We start from the raw sequence: 23,282 nt of genomic DNA, 5'->3' as shown, positions 1-23,282 counted from the left end.
AAGGGGTAAAGGAGATGCCGTTACTTATGTGGGGAAATAGCTTGAAGAGCTGTGCCTACTGTATAAACATTCACATACATACCTAGCTTATAACTTTAATGCATCCCTATGAAGCCTTAGAGGAAACAAGTCTTATAACACCACCTGACAGTCCCCTCTACAATGCCCTCCTCATACAGAAGTTTTCTTTGGAAGCACCAGTAGATCGATATCAAGCCATAGTCATTCTTTTTTTATTATTATTATTAATTTATTTAACTTTTAACATTCATTTTAACAAAATTTTGGGTTCCAAATTTTCTCCTCATTTGCCCCCTCCCCCCAGCCCAAAACACCGAGCATTCTAATTGCCCCTATCACCAATCTGCCCTCTCTTTTGTCATTCCTCCCTTTCCTTGTCCCCATCTTCTCTTTTGTCCTGTAGGGCCAGATAACTTTCTATACCCCTTTACCTGTATTTCTTATTTCCTAGTAGCAAGAACAGTACTTGACAGCTGTTCCTAAAACTTTGAGGTCCAACTTCTCCCCATCCCTCCCTCCCCACATATTCCCTTTGGGAAGGCAAGCAGTTCAATATAGGCCAAATCTGTGTAGTTTTGCAGATGACTTCCATGATAGACGTGTTGTATAAGACTAACTATATTTCCCTCCATCCTATCCTGTCCCCCATTACTTCTATTCTCTTTTGATCCTATCCCTCCCCATGAGTCTTGACCTCAAATTGCTCCCTCTTCCCCATGCCCTCCCTTCCATCATCCCCCCCACCCTGCTTATCCCCTTATCCCCCACTTTCCTGTATTGTAAGATAGGTTTTCATACCAAAATGAGTGTGCATTTTATTCCTTCCTTTAGTGGAATGTGATGAGAGTAAACTTCATGTTTTTCTCTCACCTCCCTTCTTTTTCCCTCCACTAAAAAGTCTTTGCTTGCCTCTTTTATGAGAGATAATTTGCCCCATTCCAGTTCTCCCTTTCTCCTCCCAATATATTTCTATCTCACCACTCAATTTCATTTTTTTAAGATATGATCCCATCCTATCCAATTCACTCTGTGCTCTCTGTCTCTACGTGTGTGTGCGTGTGTGTGTGCATGTGTGTGTGTGTAATCCCACCCACTACCCAGATACTGAAAAGTTTCAAGAGTTACAAATATTGTCTTTCCATGTAGGAATGTAAACAGTTCAACTTTAGTAAGTTCCTTATGACTTCTCTTTGGTGTTTACCTTTTCATGCTTCTCTTCATTCTTGTGTTTGAAAGTCAAATTTTCTTTTCAGCTCTGGTCTTTTCATCAAGAATGCTTGAAAGTCCCCAATTTCATTGAAAGACCATTTTTTCCCCTGAAGTATTATACTCAGTTTTGCTGGGTAGGTGATTCTTGGTTTTAGTCCTAATTCCTTTGACTTCTGGAATATCCTATTCCACACCCTTCGATCCCTTAATGTAGAAGCTGCTAGATCTTGTGTTATCCTGATTGTATTTCCACAGTACTGGAATTGTTTCTTTCTAGCTGCTTGCAATATTCTTTCCTTGACCTGGGAACTCTGGAATTTGGCCACAATGTTCCTAGGAGTTTCTCTTTTTGGATCTCTTTCAGGCGGTGTTCTGTGGATTCCTTGAATGCTTATTTTGCTCTCTGGTTCTAGAATAACAGGGCAGTTTTCCTTGATAATTTCATGAAAGATGATATCTAGGTTCTTTTTTTGATCATGGCTTTCAGGTAGTCCCATAATTTTTAAATTGTCTCTCCTGGATGTATTTTCCAGGTCAATTGTTTTTCCAATGAGATATTTCAAATTGTCTTCCATTTTTTCATTCTTTTGGTTTTGTTTTGTGATTTCTTGGTTTCTCAGAAAGTCATTAGCCTCCATCTGCTCCATTCTAATTTTTAAAGAACTATTTTCTTCAGTGAGCTTTTGAACCTCCTTTTCCATTAGGCTAATTCTGCTTTTTTAAAGCATTCTTCTCCTCATTGGCTTTTTGAACCTCTTTTGCCAATTGAGTTAGCCTATTTTTCAAGGTGTTATTTTCTTCAGAATTTTTTGGGTCTCCTTTAGCAAGGTGTGGACCTGCTTTTCATGCTTTTCTTGCATCTTTCTCATTTCTCTTCCCAGTTTTTCCTCTACCTCTCTAACTTGATTTTCAAAATCCTATTTGAGTTTTTCCATGGCCTGAGCCCATGGTATATTTATTTTGAATGTGTGGTATACAGAAGCCTTGACTTCCGTGTCTTTCCCTGATGGTAAGCATTGTTCTTCCTCATCAGAAAGGAAAGGAGAAAATATCTGTTCACCAAGAAAGTAACCTTCTATGGTCTTATTTTTTTTTCCCTTTGCTGGGCATTTTCCCAGCCAGTGACTTGACTTCTGAGTTTTCTTTCCACCCCCCACCTCGCCTCCAGACCCACCCAGCCAGTGCTTGGGGTCTGAGATTCAAATGCTGCTCCCCAGCCTCAGGGCTTTGGGCGGGGGCAGGGCTGCTATTCAGGGTGAGATCAAGTTCAGGTGCTCAGGTGGGGGCAGGGCCGCCTCACGGGGCTCAGTTCCCTCAGGGGGTTTATGCGGAGACCTTCAACAATGGATCCAAGCTCCTGCCTGCTTGGGGAGCCCCTGTCCACCATTGTTGCCCCTGCTGCAGCTTCCCGTGGGGGACCCAAGCCACGGAGACAACCCACTCCCCTGTCAGCCACCCAAAAAGACTCTCTCACAGACCCACACCACCTGTGGGTGGAGGGACCTGTGCAGCTGCTGGAGATTCAGTCCCTGAAGCCTGCTCGGATCTGCTCTTCTTGGTGCTGCGTGGCCAAGGAGGGCTGGGCTCTGCTCTGGTCTGGCGCAATGGACCTTTCACGTCAGGTTTTCAGGTCTGTCTGGAGCAGAAATCTCATCCACTCCCTTGTTCTGTGGCTTCTGCTGCTCCAGAATTTGTTGGGAGTTCTTCTTTACAGATATTTTATGGGCTGTGAGTTTGGAGCTAGCATATGTGTGTCTTTCTACTCCACCATTTTGGCTCCTCCCTAAGCCATAGTCATTCTTATCAGCAGGTGGCTGCTTGGTCTTCAGAAGAGCATAGGAAAAATTTAAACTTCCTCCCCCTAACCTGGGAGTGACAGAATCACGTATTTTTGTTGTTTTTTGCCATTGTTGCCTTGAAAAGGAACATAGCTCGCATAGACATTTATCTGGAGGAGTTCAGTTGACTAAAGATATGCTCCATTTTCCAGAGAAAATAGTGGTGATCTTTGAGACACCTTCTGTAGAGTCCAAGTTTCATATGATCCAGGAGTAGCCTAGGTCTGCTTTGCTGAGGGAAGAAAAAGACTTTAAATTGCCTTGCAGAGCATACATTTTTGTTAAAAGACAAAAAAAATTGTGCACCACTACTGCTGTGCAGATCAGTTTCCACTGTTTCTTTAGTGATGGGCTCTGCAGAGAAGACAGGAAAACAGAAAAGGACCAGAGGCCCCTCAGAGAGGGGTAAAGCTCAGAAGGAGCTTTAGAAAATAAAACAAATGCACACATGTATCAGCCTAGAGGAACAAGGATGATGGAGAGAATTGACCTACGCAATCACTGATAACAACTGTAAGGAGCTGCCAGAGGAACCTTGTGAGTCAGCTGTTCTCAGTCATGCAAGACAAGTTTGGAACACACCAGTGAGTTAGCAAAGCCATGATCTGTCCCTGGCTGTCTTGGGAGACAATCTCTCAACTAGATTTAGATGGACCTGTGCATCTTCCCTCATGGTGAAGACATCATCCTGTTAAAAATGAGTGTTAAAAATTATTTTTACATGCAACTGGATAATAACATATACAGGCAATGGGATACAGAAATCTATCTTGCCCTATAGGAAAATAGAAGGGAAGGGGATACGAAAAGGGGGGGTGTAATGGAAGAGAGGGCAGACTGGGAGAAAGAATAATCAGAATGCACGTCATTTTGGGATGCAGAGGGGAGCAATGGGGAGGAATTATTCGACTTAAAATCTTATGGGAGTGAATGTTGAAAACTAAAAAATAATTAATTGATTGATTTTCTAAAAAGCACAGTTGGCCACCTGGAAAAAGGTATGTAAAATTTCAGTGATAAAAAAAGCTCCTTAAAAAGTAGAATTGACCAATTGCAAAAGGAAGTATGGAATTTCACTGAAAAAAATAATTCCTTAAATTTAGAAGTGGGCAAATGGAAGCTAATGACTTTATGAGACACCAAGAAACAATAAAACAACTTAAAAGAATGAAAAAATAGAGAAAAATGTGAAATAGCTAATTGAATAAAGAGCTAACTTGGAAAATATGTCCAGGAGAGATAATTTAAGAATTATTGGACTCCCTCAAAACCATGATAAGAAAAGGCCTAGACATATTTCAAGAAATTATCAAGGAATTCTTCCCTTTAATCAAAGAAATATCCCTAGAGGATAAAAGTAGAAGGAATTCATGAATCACCTCCTGAAAAGGAATTCCTTCATGAAAACTAAGGAATATTTTGTGTGTTCGTCCTTCGTTGCCAAAGATCATGCCATCAGAGGAATAATGACATGACTTGCCGTTGACTTTGTTTTGAGTGAGGGAGGGCTGTGTAGGTCACTAGCCTCACTTCTCTTCCAGAGTCATCTGAATTCAGTGACCACATATTCATGAGGATGACTGGAGATGACCCAGGATGAGGCAAATTGGGGTTAAGTGACTTGTCCAAGGTCACACAGCTAGTGAGTGTCAAGTATCTGAGGTGAGATTTGAACTCAGGTCCTCCTGACTCCTGCACTGGTGCTCTATCACCTAGTTGCCCACAAGGAATATTATAGCCAAATTCCAGATCTCTCAGCTTAAGTAGAAAATATTCTAAGCACCCAGATGGAAACAATTCAAATATTGTAAAGCTACAGTCAGGATATCACAAGATTTAGCAGCTTCTGCATCAAAGTATCCTAGGGCTTGGAATATGATATTCTGGAGAGCAAGAGAGCTAGGATTAGAACAAAGAATCACCTACCCAGCAAAACTAAGTATAATCCTTTGGGGGCAAATGGATATTGGATGAAATGGAGGAATTTCAAGCATTCCTGTGGAGAGATCAGAACTGAATAGAAAAAATATTGACTTCCAAGGGCTAGACTCAAGAGAAGCATGAAAAGGTAAACTAGAAAGAGAAATCATAAAGGATTCAATAAAGTTAAACTGTTTACACTCCTACATGGGAAGATGATACCTGTAACTTCTAAGAACTTATTATTAGGGCAAATAGAAGGAGTATACATAGACAGAGTGCATAAGTGTGAGTTGAGTATGATAGGATGATACCCCAAAAATAAAATTTAAGATGTGAGAAGGAGTAATGCACTGTGATAATGGGCCAGGAAGAGCTATCCCTCTCATAAAAGAGGGATGAAAGACCTTGGTAGTCCATGGCTCATGGAGGGGCAGTGGCCATTGGCATGTCCCGCTTCTTGCCCCCTCCTCCAGCCATTCAGCCAGCTGAGCCCCACAGGGTGGTGGGCAGTGGCTTTGACACCTGCCAACATGAGTCATTTCATATTTATGTTCAGCAGACCAGGGAAATTAAGGCTGAAGAAATGGTACACCACACTCCCTGATAAAGAGAGAAAAAAGATCACCTGAGACATGCTAACATATTTTTGTTGTGAGGTACAAAATCAGGACAATGAGCTACTGGCACTGGAGATTGTACATTTTTATATGGAATTACTAGACAAGTATTTTGAAAATGTTTGTGGGCAGGATATTATATTTAATTTCAAAAAGGTTTCTTCTGTCCTTGATGAGTTTGTCATTGGTGGAGAAATCTAGGACACCTCAAAGAAAACTGCCATCCAGTCTATAAAAGACTCTGATATGTTACAGGAGACAATGGAAGGATACATGAGCACAGTTGCACGTTAATGAAAAAATCTACTAGACAACTCAGTGACGCTGCATATCACATATTTGCAAAACTTCAGCTGGATGGAGTTCTTTTCTGATGTGCCAGAGCCTTATGCAAAAAGTAACTTAAATGGATTGTGTGTGAAACATCTGGGATACTTTGGGATACTCTGTTCAACTAGCAAAATTTAAAACTGTAGCACTGTACATGGATGGTGTACACTGGAAATTAAAGCAGCCATCATTCAGTAGCTTATATATTTTGTTTATGCAATGATTTTACCAGCAAAGTAATAGTTTTAAAATATTTTTTTAGAAATGATCTGCCATATTTTTACTAGTATTCTCAAAGAGCAACTATTTTTTAAAAGTTATTATGAATGTACTACTTACCTTGGACTGAAATGCTTTTATCTAACTACATAGTTCTTTTTTATTATGATTTCATATATGTCAAAGTAATACAAAAGTTCAGTTATTAGACAACTGTACCATATTTCATATATATATACATATATATACATATATACATGGGGTGTCTGTGGGTATATACATACATATATAAATATATATGACTTCAACAAATCTTCAGCCACTCATAGCAGTCTTTACTGTCTTATCTTGAACTTTTTATTCAGGCTTGACTTTGGGAAAATGATAGCAATGAAAAAAACACAACTACCTATCATTTAAAACAAAAACAAAATCTTCAAGAGCAGCTGTCTAGGATGAAATTTTTGTAATTAAATTTTGGGAGTCAGAATTGTAAAATATATGAAGTATTGCAATTTGTATATTCACAAAAATCGTAGAATTTCAGATCAGAAGGGAGTTAGTCTATCCTATATTTCAAACTTACTAATTCACAAGAATGTTTTTTATAACTTTTTTTTTTTTTATACCTCAAATGATTAAAGTGGCAATGTCTATGACTTGCTTTAAGAAGTGTAATAAGATGACTGAGTTGACTTCTCTAATGCACCCAGTATAATGCCCTGGAATTTCAGCCAATTCTTGCTGTTGACTGTGATGTCAGCACTTGTCTTTTTGGATGCATAGAGAACTCATGTCCATTGAAATGAGACAGATTCACACTCAAGGGTATGAAAGCCTCCAGTCAATAAGTATTTTGTAAATTTAAGTCATAATTTTCTAACAACTTAGGACTTTTCTGCATTTTGATTTACACCAAGTGTTTTCCTTAGTAACTCAACAGTGTTAGTGTGGAGGTCTAAGTTCACGCATATTGCAGTAATTAAAGGGACTGTCATGGTCAGTTTTCTTGGGAGATGAATCTGCCTACTATGTGGGTGTCTTAAGGAAATTTTGGATGGAATAACTTCTAAAGGAATTTATCAACACTAAAAATTACTTTTTGTACGCCTTATACGCATGTATTTATTACATAAATTACATAATTTCCTGGTTGATAACAGAAAAACATAGTAGATAAGGTAAATTAATACATTTTTTTGCGAAATGAGCACTATTTGTAAACATTGCACATATTAGCACTAACGATGTCTAGGCTCCTTTATTGATCATGGCTTTTAGGTAGTCCCATAATTTTTAAATTGTCTCTCCTGGATATATTTTCCAGGTCAGCTGTTTTTCCAGTGAGATATTTCACATTGTCTGCTATTTTTTCATTCTTTTGGTTTGGTTTTGTAATTTCTTGGTTTCTCATAAAGTCATTAGCTTCCATCTGCTCCACCCTAAACTTTAAAGAACTATTTTCTTCAGTGAGCTTTTGAACCTCCACTTTCCACTTGGCTAATTCTGCTTTTTAAATCTTTCTTCTCCTCATTGACTTTTTGGACTTCTTTTGCCCTTTGGGTTAGCTGATTTTAAAAGGTGGTATTTTCTTCAGCATTTTTTGGATCTCCTTTCACAAGCTGTTGACTCACTTTTCATGATTTTCTTGCATCACTCTCATTTCTCTTCCAATTTTTCTCCACCTCTCTTACTTGATATTCAAAGTAAGCTCTTTCATGGCCTGAGATCATTGCATATTTATTTTGGAGGTCTGAGTTGTAGAAGCCTTTACTTTTATGTCTTCTTCTGATGGTATACATTGTTCTTCCTCATCTGAAAGGATGGAAGAAAATACCTGTTCACCAAGAAACAACCTTCTATAGTCTTATTTTCCCCTTTATCAGACATTTTCCCAGCCAGTTCCTTGACTTTTCAGTCCTTTATCAAGTGGAGGGTATATCCTAAGGACCTGTAAGTTCTCAATTACTCCAAGGTGACTCAATTAAGGGATAGAAGTTTTCTCCTCTCCTGGCCTGCATTCTGGTCTGGGAGCAACCACAACCTTTTCTGCCCAGGATCTCTGAGTAGAATTCCCTCTCCACAGCCTCCACCACCTCTACCATACCAGTGCTCCTCCTCACCCCAGGGCTCCCACTCAGGGCTGAGATACAGATCAGTGGTTCAATTCCCTCAGGGTCTTTAGGCCATGGACTCCTGAAATGGATGCTGCTGCAGGGACTTCTGCTGCCCTGGGACAAGTGTCCAGACATGTTCTCTTCTCACTCAGGTGAAGCATTTTCTCACTGACTTTTGAAGCTGTCTTTGGCATTTGTGGGTTGAGAATCTGGGAACCACAGCTGCTGTCTGGAATTCTACACTCAGAAGCCTGCTTCAGCAGCGTGGCCAAGGCTGAGCTGTGCTCTGCTCTGACACTGGTGCAATAGACACATCCTGTTGGCCTTCCGGGTTGTCTTGGGCTGGAAAACTCTTCCACTCTGTTATTTTGTGGCTTCTGTTGCTCTAGAATTTGTTTACAGCCATTTTTACAGGTATTTTATGGGCTATGGGGGTGGGAGAGCCAGAGCAGCTCTGTCCTTCTACTCTGCTATCTTAGATCCACCCCCTGTTCAAAGATTATTGAAGCAGGATGGCTTTATTGTTCTCCCATCCCTTTCTCTGAGGTTCTGGTCTTGATGAAAGTTTTTTGGTATCACAAAAGTATATTGATGTCACCCACACAAGCTGTAAGGAAGCTCTGAGACCAGGAGTGGGGAGTCTGCAGCCTTGAGGTCACATGTGGACTTCTACATCCTTGCGGGTGACTTTTTACTCAGCCCAAGTTTTACAGAGCAAATTCTTTTTTTAAGGGATCTTTCAGGCCCAATTAGGCTTTCTCTTGAAAGGTCTAGTCATCATGGGAATTTTCCTTTAAGTCAAAAAGGGAAAATGGAGCAGAAATTTCCTGATACTGCCTTTGGAACAAACTAGGGAAGGGTTCGAACATGCTCTAAGTTACAACTAAGGGTGAAACTCAGGGGCTGCTGTTCAAAGTACCCTGGAAATGAATACTGAGGGATAGAGGGGCCCAAGCTTCTGAGGAAGGACATAACTAGATTTTATTTCCACTCCTCCCCACCCCTACCCCAACTCCTCGTTTTCTTTTTCCTCACTTGATTGTCAGAGGAATTGATTAGGAGTGACCAAGCAATTTGGGCATATATAGATACCCAGAAACACACTTGACATGCTCATCAATTTCCCCCTTAAGTGACTCACCCAGGGTCACACACAGGGTCTGAAGCTGAATTTGAACTGAGGTATCCGTGACTCCCCTGAACTCTATCCATTACGTTACCTGTCTGCTCATATATATGCACAGTGTCTCCCTGGGCTAAAGAAGTTGGGCATATTTTGAAGTCTCCCTTTATCAACTGCTTGTTTCTCCTTGATAATATTTAATATAAATTCTGGACTTTAATAAGGGCCAAAGCTTGAATTAAGTAGAGTCTGGACCCAACAGTCTCCTTTTTTTCTTCTAAATTCAGAGAATGCCTTTTGGTATGTCAGGGAAGCAAATGGGGCCCACTTAGTAACCTCCTTACCAAACGCTTCTCCTGGAATCTTAGTGACAAGGAAAATCATAGATGTCTTGGGTTGTAATTTCAACTTTGTCCACTTTGTTAAGATACTCCTTTTTTGTGTCCACAACTTCAAGGGACTGTTTATGACAGGTGCCTGCCATCAGAGTGACGGGATTGTCTCCTTGTTGTATGTCACGGACACATGCTACAGAAAGGAAATTCACACAGCTTGGTATTATGAAACCCAATTGACACTGCTTTGTTAATTGTCCTACTAAATTTACAATCTGTTCAACTAAGAGAGTTCCTTTCTCACAGTAAAATGTATTTAAGGTAGTTGATTTCTGTATTGAGTCAGTCAGATGATCTCTGGTTTCATAATACTATGTAATTGTTACTTTATGGGAAATTGTTCAATTGATTAAATCATAAAATGCATACATTTAGCCTGTTGCCTCTATGTAACCAACTTTCAGGTCAACGTACTTTACAAAATCATTGGTTTGTGCTCCTCTGTGACTCATGCCGCATCTGGGGCTGACCAAGGCTGTTCATTTGTGAGAAGATATTTTGCCACTGACAGTTTTGCTGTTTTTATTTTCTCTCTCAGTATCTTTAGAGGAAAGAACAAACTCATGTCCTGTGGAGCTGGGAACAGCCAGACTGAGATCCACAGAGATGGTGACTGAAATCTGCTTGATGGTAAGAATCTGGGTGTGGGGGCAGGTGGACAGGGACTTCCCTGACTCACCCCCCACCCCACCAAAAGACAGGGCATAGTCATTGTGTTGCCTCAACTCCTGAAGGCAGAGACGAGGATTCAGAGGAAGGCATTGAGCCAAATGTGGGAGCTTCTCCCCATTACCCCCCCACCAAGTCCTGTTCTGACTCTTCCCAGCTCCATCCTCCTCATCCCCTCACCCAGCCTTTCCCTTGCATTCCCCTCTTCCTAATTCCCTGACACCCCATATCGCCTTCCTTCTTTCACTCCTCCCAGTCTCCTCCCACCCTCTCCATGCCCCTAGTGTAGACACAAAAGGATCCAAAGTGCAAGTCCCTTCCTATTGAATTCAGTGATGGGTAGAGGGGGAGAAGAGTAGAGGGGTAGAGGAGGAAATTAGAAACATCTAGTAAGAATGAGATCCCAAGGGGTAGGGAGAGAATAGGAAGGGATCTCTGAGGTTCTGGACTCCAATTACTTCCTGCAGTTGTCATTAAGTCATTTTTCAGTTGTTTCTGACTCTCTGTGACCTATGGGCAGTTTTGTTGGCAAAGATATGGGATTGGTTTGTCATTTTCTTCTACAGCTCATTTTAGAAATTAGGAAACTGAGCAAACAAAGTGGAGTGACTTGCCCATGGTCACACAGCTAGTAAGTATCTGTGGCTGGATTTGAACTCAGATCTTCTTGACTCCAGGCCTAATGCCCTATCCACTGAACCACTTAATATTATATAGATGAGGAAAATGAGTCCTGGAAGAGCTAAATACATCTGTTTGAGATCACTCAAGCAGTAAAAGCAAAACAGGTAGAATGTGGCTCCAAGGGATGGCTGTCTCTTAAAATCCATCTCTTGGACAGGGACAGAGGGGATGGAGTCAGGAAGACCTGAATTTGAATCCTGCCTTACTCTTTTACTAAGTTAACCTGTCTGCCTTGGTTTTCCTACCTGTGAGATGGGTATGATGATAGCACCTCTTTCACAGAGTTGTTGTACCACTCAATTAAAAAGTGGGTAAAGCTCACTGGAAACCTTTAACGTGCTACATTAACAGTGAATTAATCATGATAAAGCTTACATCTTGTCTACACCATAGACCTCTCCTACACCCTCCCCCTGTTCTCTCCCACCCCCAGTCTTCCCAGGTTGGTGCTTTTTTTTGTATTTTTATTTATATATTTAAATTTATTTTTAGTTTTCAACTTGGCTTCCACAAGATTTGGAGTTCCAGATTTTCTCCCCATTTCTCCCCTCCACCCACCCAAAGAGAGCATGTGTTCTGATTACCCCTTCCCCCAATCTGCCCTCCCTTCTATCACATCCCTCCCTTCTCTTATCCCCATCCCCTCTATTTTCTTGTAGGGCAAGATAGATTTCTAAGCCCAATTGACTGTATGTCATATTTACCAGTTACATGTAAAAACAATTTTCAACATTTGTTTTTCAAACTCTCTTCCAACTTCTCTCCCTTCTTGCCTCCTCATCCATCCCCACTGAGAAAGCAAAGAATTCGATATAGGTTATGCATGCAGTAATGAAAAACACTTCCATAACCATCATGTTGTGAAAGACTGTATTTCCCTCCATCTTATCCTGCCCCCCTCATATCTTCTATTCTCTATTTTGACCCAGTCTCTCTTTAAAAGTGTTTACTTCTAATTACCCCCTCCTCTGATTTGCCCTCCCTTCTATCATCTCTACATGCCCCACTCATCCCCTTTCCCGCTACTTTCTTGTAGTGTCAGATAGATTTTCATACCAAATTGAGTGTTCATATTATTCCCTCCTTAAGTCAAATCTGATGAGCGTAAGTTTCACTCTTTTCCTCTCACCTCCCCCTTCTTCCCCTCCATTGAAAAACCTTTTTTTGCCACTTCTATATGAGAGAAAACTTACCCTACTCTATTTCTCCCTTTCTCCTCCCAATATATTCCTCTCTCATGTCTTAATTTTGTTTTGTTAGATATCATCCCTTCATATTCAATTCACTCCATGACCTCTGTCTGTATGTATATAATCCCTCCAACTACCCTAATACTGAGAAAAGTCTCAAGAGTTACAAATATCTTCTTTTCATGTAGGAATGTAAACAGTTCAACTATACTAAGTCCCTCACTGTTTCTATTTCCTGTTTGCCTTTTCAAGATTCTCTTGATTCTTGTGTTTGAAAATCAAATTGTCTATTCAGCTCATCTTTTCATCAAGAATGCTTGAAAGTCCTCAATTTCAATGAATGACCATTTTTTCCCCTGAAGTATCACACTCAGTTTTGCTGGTTTTAATTCTACCTCCTTTGACCTCTGGGATACCCAGTCCTTTAATTTAGAAGCTACTAGATCTTATGTTATCTTGATTGTGTTTCCACAATACTCAGATTGTTTCTTTCTGGCTGCTTGCAATATTTTCTCATTGACCTGGGAGCTCTGGAATTTGTTTACAATATTCCAGAGAGTTTTCCTCTTGAGATCTCTTTCTCTTTCAGGAGACATTCATGAATTCTTTCAATGTCTATTTTACCCTCTGGTTCTACAATATCGGGACAGTTTTCTTTAATAATTTCTTGAAAGATGATGTCTAGGCTCTTCTTTTGATCATGGCTTTCAGGTAGTCCAATAATTATTATATTGTCTCTCCTGGATCTGTTTTCCAGGTGAATTGTTTTCCCATGAGATAGTTCACATTATCTGCTGTGGTTTTTTTTTTTTCATTCCTTTGGTTTTTTTTTTTCTTGATTTTTCATAAAATCCTTAACTTCCATCTGCTCCATTCTAATCTTTAATGAATTATTGTTTTTCAGCAAACTTTTGGACCTCCTTTTCTATCTGGCCAGTTCTGCTTTTTAAGGCATTCTTGCCCCCTCTCTCTTTTTGGATCTTTTCTTTCAGGTGTTATTTCCTTCAGCATTTTTGGGGTCCCCTTTAGCAAGAAGTTGACTCGTTGGTGATAATTTTCTTGTATCATTCTCATTTCTCTTCCTAATTTTTGATCTACTTCTCTCCCTTGATTTTCAAAACCATTTTTGAGCACTTCCATGGCCTGAGACCAACTCGTATTTTTCTTGCAGTCTTTGGATCTAGGAGCTTTGACTTTGATGTCTTCTTCCATTTGTATGTTTTGGTCTTCCTTTTCACCAAAGAAAAAGTGTATGTTTTGATTCTTTTTCAAGTTTTTGATCACTGCTCCAGGCATTTACTTGACTTTGAGCTCTTTGTCAAGCTTGATCTCTACTTGCAGTGGGGGTGGGGGTTGTACTGTCAGCCACTGCAATCCCCACAATCTGTGGGCCTACAGCTCTAGAAACAGCCACTGTCAATGCCCTTGCCCTTGCTGTGGTTACCACAATTTCCTCCAACCCCTCCACTACCCTGGGTTTGGGGCCAGACCATGCTACTCTCTCCCATAGTTCCAACAGATTTCTTCAACTGACCTTCCAAATTGAACGTTGTATTTTGTGATTATGAAATCTGTAAATTACCACAGGTGGCAGAGATTCAGTCCCCACAGGCCTGCTTAGGTCCCATCAGGGCCAGGAAGGCCTATGCTGGACTAAGCTCTGCTCCCATTGAGGCAGAGTAAATGCTTCCTGTCCAGCTTTCAGGACTTCTTAAGCTGGGGGTTTTCTTTACTTCATCATTCTATTGGTTCTACAGCTGCAGGTTTTGTTTAGAGTCATTTTTTACAGGTATTTCACTGAGTTTTCCAGGCTGGTGCTTTTTAAAGTTACAAACTGGTCAGACTCCCTCTCTTGGAGACTAAGTTACAGGATGTGAGGTCTAGAGATGGAAGGGATCTTAGAGGTCTCAAGTCCAAACTCCTCATTTTACAGATGAGGAAACTGAGACCCAGAAAGGTTAAATGACTTGTTCAGGGTAGCACAGTAAGTAAGTGCCTAAGGCAGGATTCTAACACGTATCTTTGGGCACAGACACATATCTGTTGGCTCCCAGTCCTGTGCTTTCTCCAGCACATCATGCTGTCTCTCAACCCCCTCATTTCATCTTACAGATGGGGAAACTGAGACCCCAAGAGGGATAGTGGCTAGCCCAAAGTCATCTAGACAATGAGTGATAAGGTCAAGGTTAGAGCCCAGTTTTCCTGACACCACAGACCATGCTCTAGCCCTCACCTTCATTACTTCCTTCTTTCCTTGCCCAAGTTGTTCATTATGTTCGGGATGACTCAGCCCATGTCAGTCAAGAAACCAGTTCAGTGTAAAGTGGGACAGTATGAAGTGGATGGAATGTGCTGTTACCCTTGCCATGCAGGTAAGTCAGACAGTTTCTTTCTCTACAATAGATAATGCTTTAAATCTGATAAAGGTCTGCTGGTTTCAGGCTCTCTTCCTTTCTTCACATATCCATTTAAATTCCAGAACCATAGAATCTCAGAATTTAGAAGGACCAAGGTGGGGGCATCTCAGAACTTAGAGGGACCATGGAGAGCATCTTGGAGCTTAGAGGGTTTGTGGAGTATGCCTCAGAGTTTAGATGGATGGTGAAAAACATCTCATAACTTACAGGGATCATGCAGTGTGCCTTACAGCTTTTCCATTTGGTCACTTCTGCTTTTTGAGGCATTCTTATCATTATATCTTTTGCACATCTTTTATCATTTGGTCTTTAAAAAAATTTTTTTTGCAAAAGATTTTATTTCCATGACTTTCTTCATCTTCCCTTTGAAAATTGGCTTAAAAGATGGAAAATAATGTTCTATAAATGAGAAATGTTCAGACTGTTTCTGGATGTATAAAAAAAACCCATAAGTTTTTTTCACTTTTTGTTGAGTAGAATGGCTGAAAAAAGTGACTAAGATTTTCTTCAGAGGACTATTTGTAATTTAGTACAAGTATTCTGACACAATTCTCAACAAATTTAAAGTCATAAGTAAGAAAGGAAGTACTTTAAATGCTTTCTATGACTCTTCTCAGGTTTCACGTTTATTATTTCATTGGACACACAGTACAGATCTAGACCAAATAACCAGGCAGCAAAGGTCTCAAAACAGTGGAAGGTAATTAATGCCCAATGAATCCATTTATAGATATACATATTCACACCAGTATTTGAGCAAGAATTTTATTAAGTTGGTCTACAAAAAGCCAACACGAGGAGCCCACTTAAAGTAATTAAATGGTTCATAAGTTTTGAACTCTTCTTTGAAACCGACTGAATTACAGCTGAAACAAAGAAATTTTATGGGTACCCAATCACAAAAATTTCCTTTTTTCCTTTGTCCTTAAAGACTCATAAATATAACTGCGCTGTTGAAGAGTAGGTGAATTGCACATTTTTAATTTGTTGTGTAAAGTTACTGATGTAATTCTTTTGTTCAATCTGAGGGTGATTGGTATCAAATATTTTTAAAAATAGAGAATGCTAAATTAGTGGATTTGATACACCTCAATACCTGCATATACCAGTTATATATCTTTAGACATCTAAAAGACACTAGATCAAGCTGTTAAAAAAAAACCCCTTTGTATAGATCAATTGATCTATTTTCAAGTTCTTTTAAAAAAAAGTTTGAATTTCTGGCAGTGAGAATAATTTTTTCATTACTAAAGACTTCAGATCCAAGTCAAGGAAACGTTAAAACTTTCATTTCACAATTGTTCTAAGGGAAATAGTTCACTTAATCTTTAAAATGTCTTTTCTTTAGCAGCAAGTAGATGAATAGAAGTTTAAGACATATGTAGATCTAGATTTCAAAGGGAAATGCCCTACTAAACTTTCCATATAATTCTTTGTTTTAACTGAGAAAATCTGTAAGATTGCATGTTTTTTGTAATGAGAACTGAAAACAATACTTTTCTTGTAACTCTTGTATACAGTCTTAGCAATTCCTCTACATATATACTCTATAGACTGACTTCAAAAAGTTGGAAAATGTAGTAAGTTACAGATAAAACAGTACAAATTGAGTTGGCCAGTGAAAACGTTTAAAGCATTATTAGATACAAATGCAATTTTTATGAATCCTTGCGTAATATCCAACCATTTTTCTCAAATAAAAATTGTTCATTAGAGAAATATTCTCATACTATGATACAATTTTCTCCCTGAATCATATAGAAAGAATCTTGAGCAGTCATTTACCAAGTTTAATTTCTACTGTATGAGAGAGTAATACCTCCTGTAGATCAACAGGTGACTTAAAAGAATGACATTTACAAAATGCCACTGTAGTGGCAGAAGTATAAATAAGGTAGATTATTATGCAGATATCAGTCCATTCTGGTATTAACATTCACTTCTTAGTTATTTATACAACAACCTTGGTCCATTAAGACGTATAATTGAGAACAGCAGCCAGGAGTCTTTCCATCAAGGTACACAGCTGAAAGGGTCAACAATCACTTTTCCCATTATTTTCTGTAGGCAAGTCCATTATCTATAGAAATCTGACACCAATTAAATTCTGGCATTATCCAGCTACTGGATGTATAAGATGCTGAAAACCATTGCTACACAACAAACTGCTACATAGGGACTCTTTCCTTCACCGATCCTGGCACACTTCCAAAATATACCCAACAGTCCAGTTTTATTTTTGTCCAAGATGCTAGGAGCCAAGGATCAGATATATGCACAGGTACATATAAGCAGCAAGACTACTGTCAGTAGGCTCTGAAAGTTGAAAATGGCAGACATGGTGAAACCTCCAGTGCCCCCAGCCACAACACCCTTCTGGGGCAGTGGGCTATCATTTGGTCTTGTCTGATTTTTAAGGTGCTATTTGCTTCAGTAATTTTTGTGTCCCCTTCACCAAGCTGTTGAGTCCTTTTTAATGATTTTCTTATATCATTCTCATGTCTCTTTTCACTTTTTCCTGTCTCTCTTACTTGATTTTTAAAATCTTTTTTGAGCTCTTTCTTGGCCAATTCATATTCATATTCTTCTTTGGTATTTTGGATACATAAGTTTTGACTTTGCTTTCTTCTTCTGAGTGTGTGTTTTGATCTTACTTGTCACTATAGTAACTTTCTGTAGTCAGAAATATTTTGTTTTGCTGTTGTTTGCTCATTTTTCCAGCCTATTTCTTGACTTTTTATTCATAGCTAAAGTAGGGCTCTGCTTGCAGGGTGGAGGGCATGCTATCCCAAGCTTCAAGGGTTTTGTGCAGCTCTCTTCAGAGATACTTCTAGAGACCTGTAAGTTTTCAATTCTTCCTCAGTGGTATGATCAAAGGAGAAGTGATTACCACTCCTGGACTCTGCTCTGGACTGTGAGTGACCATGAGCAGTACTTTCTGCTCTGCAGCTGTGAGGAGGGTCCTTGCTCCATGAAGGCTGTAAGCTCTGGTGTGCTAATGCTCCTTTTCACATTGTGACTGCTACCCAGGAGTGCAACCTGAATCTGAGTATGGGCAAATCAACAGAGTCCTGCCTCAGTGCTAGCAAAGAGAGCCTTGTCATCTCCTTCTGACCAGTTGTTTGACTCCCTTGCTATCTGTGGTCTGAGATCTCCAGAAGAAGCCTCTGCCATTGCTGATCAAGTGACTTCCAAGGCCTGCTCCTGGTTTGTTGGCGCTGAGTTTGCACTGGTGTAGCCTGCATTGGTGTGCTCCACTCTCACCCTGTGATAATAGTCCTGTTCTGCCAAACTTCTAAGTTGTCTTAGGCTGGAAAATAGTTCCACCTCTCCCTTTTGGGTGCTCTGCTGCTCCAGAATTTGTTTTGAGGCATTCTTTAAAGTTGTCTAAAGGAGTTGGGGGAGAACTCAGGCAACTCCCTCCTGTCTTTTTTTTCACCATCTGGCTCTGCCCCACAGTTGTCAGTTTTAATATTCCAAAATATAGATCTGACCATGTCATCCCCTTGCCTCCTTACAAAAAATTTAAAAATGTTCCATCTGGCATCTAGAGCCCTCTGTAGTTTAAAGTTCTGTGTATTATAATAATAATGAATGTATAATAATAATGTAGACAATGAAGTAATAAAAGCATTTACATAGCTCCTACAGTATATCTGGCACCGTGCTAAGTGCTTTACAAATACTACTCATTTCATTCTCTAAACAGCCATGCAAAGTAGGCCTTGTTTTCATCTTCATTATACTGGTGAGGAAACTGAGGCACACAGAAATTAAGTGACTTGCCTGGGTTCACACAGCAAGTGTCTGAGACTGGATTTAAATTCATATTTTCCAGATCCTAGCCCAGTGCTCTATCTACTGCACCACCTAGCTGCATTATTTATCTGACTTTTCTTCTCTCCCTTTTGTATTCCAATCGAATTGGCCAATTTGCTGCCCCTGGACACTGCATGCCATTTCCACATCTGTACATTTATTTGCATTATCTCAGGTCCCTTATGTTTGGACTACCCTCCATACCTTTGCCTTCTGGAATTCCTAAATTCCTTCAATGTATAGCTCAAGTTACATATATGTCCTCCATAAGGTCTTTTCTGATTCTACCTTTCAAAAAGTATTTATTTTTAACATTAATGTTTTTTAAATGTTGAATTCCAAATTTTTCCTCCCTCAGTCCCTCCTCCATCCATGGAGATGATATGCAACATGACACCAATCATACATGTGAAATCATGCAAAACATTTCCCTATGAATCAAAAAAAGCAAAAAAAAAAAAAAGTGAAGAAATTGTACCTCAGTTATCACTCCAAATCCCTCCAATGGTCTCTTTCACTTTGTCTCTCTCGTCTCTCTTCCCCCTCCTCCTCCCTCCCTCTCTCTCTTCTCCCTGCTTCTATCTTTCTCTCCATCTGTATCTCCTCCACAAAAAAATCACACTATTGTTCTTACTATGAATTTGTATTTATTTCACTGTGTGCTTCTCATATTTTCCTAGTAGAAAGTGATCTCCTTGAGGGCAGAAACAAATTTGTGTGTTTTTGTCTTTCATCCCCAAGAACTATCTGATGCATGGAAGATTTGCTGTTGTTCAGCCATGCCTAAGTCTTTATAACCTCATCTTTTCATGGCAGACATACTGGAGTGTTTTGGATTTCCTTCTCCAGTTCATTTTACAGATGAGGAAACTGAGGCAGACAGGGTAAAGTGATTTGCTCAAGGATCACATGACTAGGAAGTGTTTGAGGCCAGATTTCAACTCAAGAAGGTAAATCTTCTTGACTCCAGGCCCAGCACTCTGTGCACTATGGCATCACCTAGCTGCTCAGATTAAGCTTTGCAGATAGAGAGAGTTTACTGTTTCAGTTGCATTTCATTGCTTGATTAGGCCTTAGAAACGTTAGTTTGGATAAACTCTGAAGCAAACAAATTTTGATTCTGCCTCTTGTGTCCCCACTTTCATCCCCTTAAAACTCACTCTCCCTCATCTTGTGATTTCCCTGGTCCCCCATGGCAGTGATATTTGAGGCTACCCTACAAGAAGCCAAGGATTCTGTACCTGTCTTGGCCTAAATTTACTGGCCATCAGAATGGAATGGGATCTTAGGGACTAGTTTGACGCCTGGAAATCCCTCTCATGATCTGTGTCATCTTGGGCCAGTCACTTTAGTTAAGCTATCTATCAAACAAGGAGACAGAATTAGGTGTCTTTGAACCTTCTGTGTTCCTCTCTCTGAATCCTATGCTCTGAGTTTGCTCCTAGCTCTGACATTTGAGGTTTTGAGGTCCCTCTCAATTCTGACATTCTGTATTCTCATATTTCTATAGTAACTCTAAATCATACATTTTGAGATCTCTTATCTCTGACATTCTATGTCCCAGAGTTCTTTTTAATTCTGGCATTAGCCATCTCCTGAGGTCCTTTTCAGTTTGGACACTTTTTGAATGGTCTGGGGGTTGGGGAATGGATGTGTATCATCCTAATTTTTGTAGTAGACCATAGTTAAGCATCATAAATTTCATGGTGGCCTTGGTAGCTTCCTGGGTCTGGTCTAGGGTACCATATGGTGGTGTCAGGGTGATCCTGGGGGAAGAGTGGGGCTGGACGGGAATGGTTTCTGCAGGAGGGGTCCTGTGCCTTGTTCTTGATGCTGACTCTTTGATACTATTAGGTTACAAAGTTCATGGGACATGCAGTATAATGACAGACACCATGTGTGTGCCATGTGATCCTGGGACCTACACAGCACTAGAGCTCTACCAACTCCTTAAATGTCTACACCTTCCTGACGGCTAGCCAATAAAGTAGGAGGGCTATCCCATTACCTAGTGTTTCCCCTTGAGACTCCCAAATCTCTCCCTATAACCCCCAGTTAGCCTTATCCTCCTTAACAGTACTCCAGCATTTCCAATTATTTCTCCATCTTTTTGCTTTTTTCTGATGATTCCCCTGCCCTAAGTTGGCTGCCATGGAGGAGTTATGCTAAGCAATTAATTCACATTAAATTGTGGATGACTGCTGATATTGTCCTTTCCTAGGATATTTAAAAACTAGGCTCTTATTCACTTAAAGGCATGAATTTCTAAAGAGGAATTTTCACCCACAGTGATAAGAGGATGGTTTTCAAAAACAAAGGACATGCCCTCCCCATGATCCCACCCCACTTTCCCCTGAAGCCCAGGTGGGTCAGGCCTACATCAAGCTGAAGAAGGACGTGTGTCTCCCTGCTGGTAGGGAGTTGGGAGAGAGGGAAGGCAGGTGAATGCTGGGTGGTGGAGCTGGTCTTGCTGCCATCTCATCTACTTTGATTTCAGTATTCTGGAACTTGGACTTCTCTATTTGAATAGGCTATTTGACATAACTGGGAAATCTTAAGCATGTCACATCCCTTACAATGTAAAGCACTGGGGACTCTCCTTGTTCTTCTTGCTCCCCAATTTGTCCTTTTCTTCTCCCCCTTGGGACTGAACACTTGTTGCCTCAGGGTCTATCCCTTCCCTAGCCCCTGTGGAAGGGATCACAAGATAACCTTAGAAGTCATCTCATCCAGGACCCTCCTTTTACTGAAGAAACTGACCCCAGAGAAGCTGTGATCTGTCCAAAGTCACAAGGCAGCCAAGAGCAGTTAGGATTTGAACTCAGGTCCCATGACTGCAAGTTAAAAACTTGCTCAAAGCTCTTCATTGTTCCCTCCTCTGATCTCACACGTATTCCTTTTTAGAGTTTGTAAAGGATTTCACCCCTAATATAGACACCAGATAATGCACCAGAAGAGTCCTTGATGAGAAGTCAGAAACCTGGGTTCAAATGCCAGCTCTGCCATTTGCTCTCTCTATAATGTTGGGTAAGGCAGTCCAGAAGTATTCATTAAGCACCTACTACATGTCAAGCACTGGTCTGAGTCCTGGGGATACCAAGAAAGGTCCATGAGATGCTCACAGCCCCCACGAACCACCTCTGTATGGACATGATGGAGGCAGAATAAATTGGAGACAATCTCAGAGGGAGGCAGCAGCATTAAGGGAAATCACAAAGAAGTCACTAACTGTTGTGGGCCTGCATTTCTTATCTTTACAATGAGAGAGCTAGACACAATGACCAATCACCTTCCTTCTGGCTGTAGGTCTATTCTCTATCCATTTGGCTAGGGGACTTGGGCTCTGGGAGCCAAGGGGGCCTGTGGATTGAGTGTTGAGTCTGGAGTCAGGAAAAGCTGAGCTCAAGTATGACCTCAGGCACTTCGGACCTTGTGTCCTTGGGCATCACTTACATTCAGTCTGCCTCGGTTACCTGTAAAATGAGGACAATAACAGCATCTAACTCTCAGGATTGTTGTAGAGATCAGATGGGATAACATTTGTAAGGCACTTGGCACAGTGACTGGCACATGGTGGGGAGGAACTAAAGCAATGCTTTCTCATTTCTTCCTCCCCCTTTTTCTTCTTGCCACCTCTCACTGACTCTGCCTGACTTTGAGGAAGTCATCTTCCCAACCTGGTCGCCAATGGCTCTGTTTGTACAATGGGTACAGGTAACACTCACCTGACAGGTTGTTAGACTGAGCTGAGATGGTGGTGAACACAGGGCTGAGGCACAACCTAGTGGCTTGGCATAGCCATGGAAACTCATAGTCTGTGAACATCCAACTCAGAAATTTGAGTCTCTGAAAGTGGAGTGAACCTCCCATTCACAGAGGGGTAAATGACTGGCCCCAGTGTCCTCAGCCTGCACATCCCTGTAGCTAACCATGGAATTTGCTTCCTTCTTCAGTCCTGTAATACTTAGTTTATTTCACCTCCATTCTTCCTGAACAGGTCCTACTGACCCCCTTGTGTTGCCTCCCAGCCTCTGGAACTCCTTAAAGGTTCAGAATTTGGAGAGGAAATCAGATTCCCTGAAGTCCTCAGTTAGTTGGGGGGTGGGATGGGGCTGGGGCTAGAGCTGCCCAGGACTGTCTTCATTCTCATTTGGATCTCCAGGAAGCTACCTGTCTCTTTTGGGGTTCTCCTCTTGCCTAAGACAGGTCATCAGGGAAGAAAAGGGGCAAAGCCTGTCTTAATGTCCCTTATCATGACAGTGGTGGTACCAAAAACACTTTCTCTGCTCCCTTCCACCTGTCACGTATACTTCTGCTGGCTTTGTTAGACCAGGGATAGCAGTTTCCCCAAATCTTGAGGATGGCCTTGGGGAACTAGTTACTGTTCCCACTTCTAGGTTCAGAACTAAGCTCTATGCAACTCAAAGACAGGCCTGGCTGGGGAATGTCTCTCCTAAGCCCAACTCTCCACACCACACCTCTCCTACCCTTAGTCCACAGCACACACACTCAGACAGGGATCCCTTGACTCTAGTTCCCCAGGAAAGTCAGATTCATATGATCATGAGATTTATAACCTGAGAGGGCACATGGAGTTTCTCTTATCTGTTTTTCCTGCTGCTGTCACTCTGGGCAAGTAACTTCCTTGGGCTTCAGGGTCCTCAAGTATAAAAGGAAGAGGTTGGACTTGTTGATACCCAAAGTTCTTTCT

General features: G+C 40.8%; 1 protein-coding gene and 2 pseudogenes across 3 annotated transcripts in view; 2 read left to right on the top strand and 1 right to left on the bottom strand.

Moving 5' to 3' along the window:
• The window catches only part of LOC140504067 (tumor necrosis factor receptor superfamily member 5-like), a 48,952-nt gene that overhangs the window by 5,603 nt on the left and 20,067 nt on the right, over positions 1-23,282 (top strand). For all 3 annotated transcript variants that reach the window (XM_072608598.1, XM_072608597.1, XM_072608600.1), the window contains exons 2-3: positions 10,331-10,422; positions 14,599-14,707. In XM_072608598.1, coding sequence (XP_072464699.1) covers positions 10,331-10,422; positions 14,599-14,707 — 201 coding nt within the window. The remainder of the gene's footprint in view (positions 1-10,330; positions 10,423-14,598; positions 14,708-23,282) is intronic.
• LOC140504066 (AP-1 complex subunit sigma-3 pseudogene) lies at positions 840-10,295 on the top strand (annotated as a pseudogene).
• Positions 16,793-17,185, bottom strand: LOC140504069 (protein kish-A pseudogene; annotated as a pseudogene).

This window comes from Notamacropus eugenii, chromosome 5, assembly GCF_028372415.1.
Source record: "Notamacropus eugenii isolate mMacEug1 chromosome 5, mMacEug1.pri_v2, whole genome shotgun sequence".
In the NCBI taxonomy this organism is placed as follows: domain Eukaryota; kingdom Metazoa; phylum Chordata; class Mammalia; order Diprotodontia; family Macropodidae; genus Notamacropus; species Notamacropus eugenii.
Note: the sequence above shows the minus strand (reverse complement) of the source record. Positions and strands in the feature narration are given on the sequence as shown.